Consider the following 1,869-nt stretch of genomic DNA (forward strand, 5'->3'; position numbering starts at 1 on the left):
TTTTTTTTTTTTTGGGGGGGGAGGGGCCACCCATGCCCCAAATAAAAAGGCGGGGAAGGGGTTTTTTCCAAAGCCAGGGTGGACCCCCACAAAAAAATTTAATTTCAATATATCCCCTTTTTTAGGTTTTTTTTAGGCCCGGGGGGGGGTGATTATTTAAAAATTGGGGGGGGGGTTTACAAAACACGGGGGGGGGTTGTGTTTATTTTTTTTTTTTTTTGGCCCCCCCCTCCCAATTCTGCAAGGGGCGCAATGGAAAGGGGAACCCACCCCCTTTTTGTAATTTCTAAATTATGGGCAATATATTTATTTATTTCCAGTTGGTATCGGGGGGGATTTGCCCCCTTTTTCCCTTAAAAACCCAAAAATATGGATTTCCGAATTTAATCCCGTGCCACTTTTTGGGGTAAGTTTCCAATATCAAAAAAAAAAATGGTTTTTCCAAAAATCAAATTTATAAAAGGGGAAAAATTTGTTTGGCCCACCCCATGGTTATTTAAGGTGTTCACCCAGTGGACATGCCCACTTTTCTGCCAAGGTTAATAAAGGATAAACCATCCATTAAAATATAATTTGTTGAATGTAAATAAAATTTTGGCTATTGTACAGAGCAGCCACAACGTGGGAGCATTTTTGCCATGTTTTTACATTGTCCACTGACGGCTTATTGCTTCGTTTGCAATATTGTTCGCATACCAGTTGCGTGGTGGGATAAATGTCAAGCTCATGTCGATAAATTCTACGCCGAGGCTAGTCGATTGCTTGTCCGTTCCAAATTAGTCGGTATGCTATTTTTTACTGTTATTATTATTATCATTTTAATAAATTCATTATTACAGATTCATCTTACAAAGCGTTCTATTCGGATGCTTTTCTCAGAACGTTACTGTTGCGATTTCTGTTTTGCCAATGCACGTTGCGTATGCATCGCAACTTTAGAGTTAGTTTCAAAAAACATATATATACGTCGTGATTGGATCACTATTGTTGTTGCTGTTGTGGTTGTGTTGTTGTTAGCTCTTATTATTTTTCACCAAATGCAATGAATGATCAGTACGTATCTTTTTTGCCAGGGCAATCATGATTATCTTCCTCGAAGCTCCCCGCCATTGGAAGACGCTGAAATTGTCCAAAGCCCGAATTTGATACGTCTTGTACTTGATTTAGCTTGCATCTTGGATGTTCTGTCTGCTTTCCGAGAAAGTGACGAAACCGTTTGCTGACTAGTTTATTTGCTCCAGCTGAACTGCAACTCAGTAAATAAAAAGAAACAAAATTCATCAAAAAACAAAGCGTTGTTGTTTTGTTCCCAACAACAAACAAACAATATTGATAATAATAATAATAATATAAGAAGAAGAAGAAGAAAATGACGAATCAATCAAAATTGTGCAGATGTTGAAAAAACGTGAACGAGAAGTCCAAGAATATGCAGATGACAAACGTTGTTGTTGTTGTTGCTGATGCTAATTCAAGCTATAGCAGCAACAAATCGAAACAGTAATAATGATTGCTAATAATAATAATAATGAGATAACAGGAAATGAAAAACAACAATAATAACAATGCCCTCACAGTAAGTAACAGAGATATATGGATAAAGAAGCATTTTTTATAAATTGGATGCAACGAACGAAGCAGTGAATCGTGTGAATAATAAATCTTGATTCGCATCTTTCCCACGAACGGATAAAAACTGGAGTGAAACTTTATAGGGTGGGGAGAAATAAAAGAGAAGAGAAGAACACCAACTTATCGTTGTATTAAGGATATCAAATCACGAACAGTGGCGTCGATATCTCTGAGCAAGTCGGTGGCATCGGCGTCGGTGGTGGTGCTGGCCGACGATGATCTCAGGCGACTTACCAA

At 38.1% G+C, this 1,869-nt stretch overlaps 2 protein-coding genes across 2 annotated transcripts; one reads left to right on the top strand and one right to left on the bottom strand.

Annotated features, from left to right (window-relative positions):
* Positions 1–623: 623 nt before the first annotated feature.
* Tsp_14626 (conserved hypothetical protein) lies at positions 624–973 on the top strand (the record flags this gene model as incomplete). The annotated part of the gene is made up of 2 exons (XM_003366534.1): positions 624–783; positions 840–973. Coding segments are annotated over 2 exons (294 nt in total), but the record flags the coding sequence as incomplete, so codon positions are not given.
* A 77-nt stretch (positions 974–1,050) lies between these two features.
* Tsp_14627 (conserved hypothetical protein) lies at positions 1,051–1,609 on the bottom strand. The gene is made up of 3 exons (XM_003366535.1): positions 1,565–1,609; positions 1,409–1,476; positions 1,051–1,246 (listed from the first exon to the last, which is right to left on the bottom strand). Exons 1-3 carry the CDS (start codon positions 1,607–1,609, stop codon positions 1,051–1,053), a joined length of 309 nt encoding a protein of 102 aa, XP_003366583.1.
* Between the last annotated feature and the right edge of the window lie 260 nt (positions 1,610–1,869).

Source organism: Trichinella spiralis (genome assembly GCF_000181795.1).
Source record: "Trichinella spiralis strain ISS 195 chromosome Unknown Scfld5840, whole genome shotgun sequence".
In the NCBI taxonomy this organism is placed as follows: Eukaryota; Metazoa; Nematoda; class Enoplea; order Trichinellida; family Trichinellidae; genus Trichinella; species Trichinella spiralis.

Bases quoted from the DNA above. Each gene is read 5' to 3' on its own strand.
- Tsp_14627 (XM_003366535.1), bottom strand. From the start codon at position 1,609: ATGCTTCTTTATCCATATATCTCTGTTACTTACTGTGAGGGCATT. The intron at 1,477-1,564 runs GTTATTATTGTT...TTGCTGCTATAG, and splicing joins TTACTTACTGTGAGGGCATT to CTTGAATTAGCATCAGCAAC. The intron at 1,247-1,408 runs GTTTTTTCAACA...ACTGAGTTGCAG, and splicing joins TTCTTGGACTTCTCGTTCAC to TTCAGCTGGAGCAAATAAAC.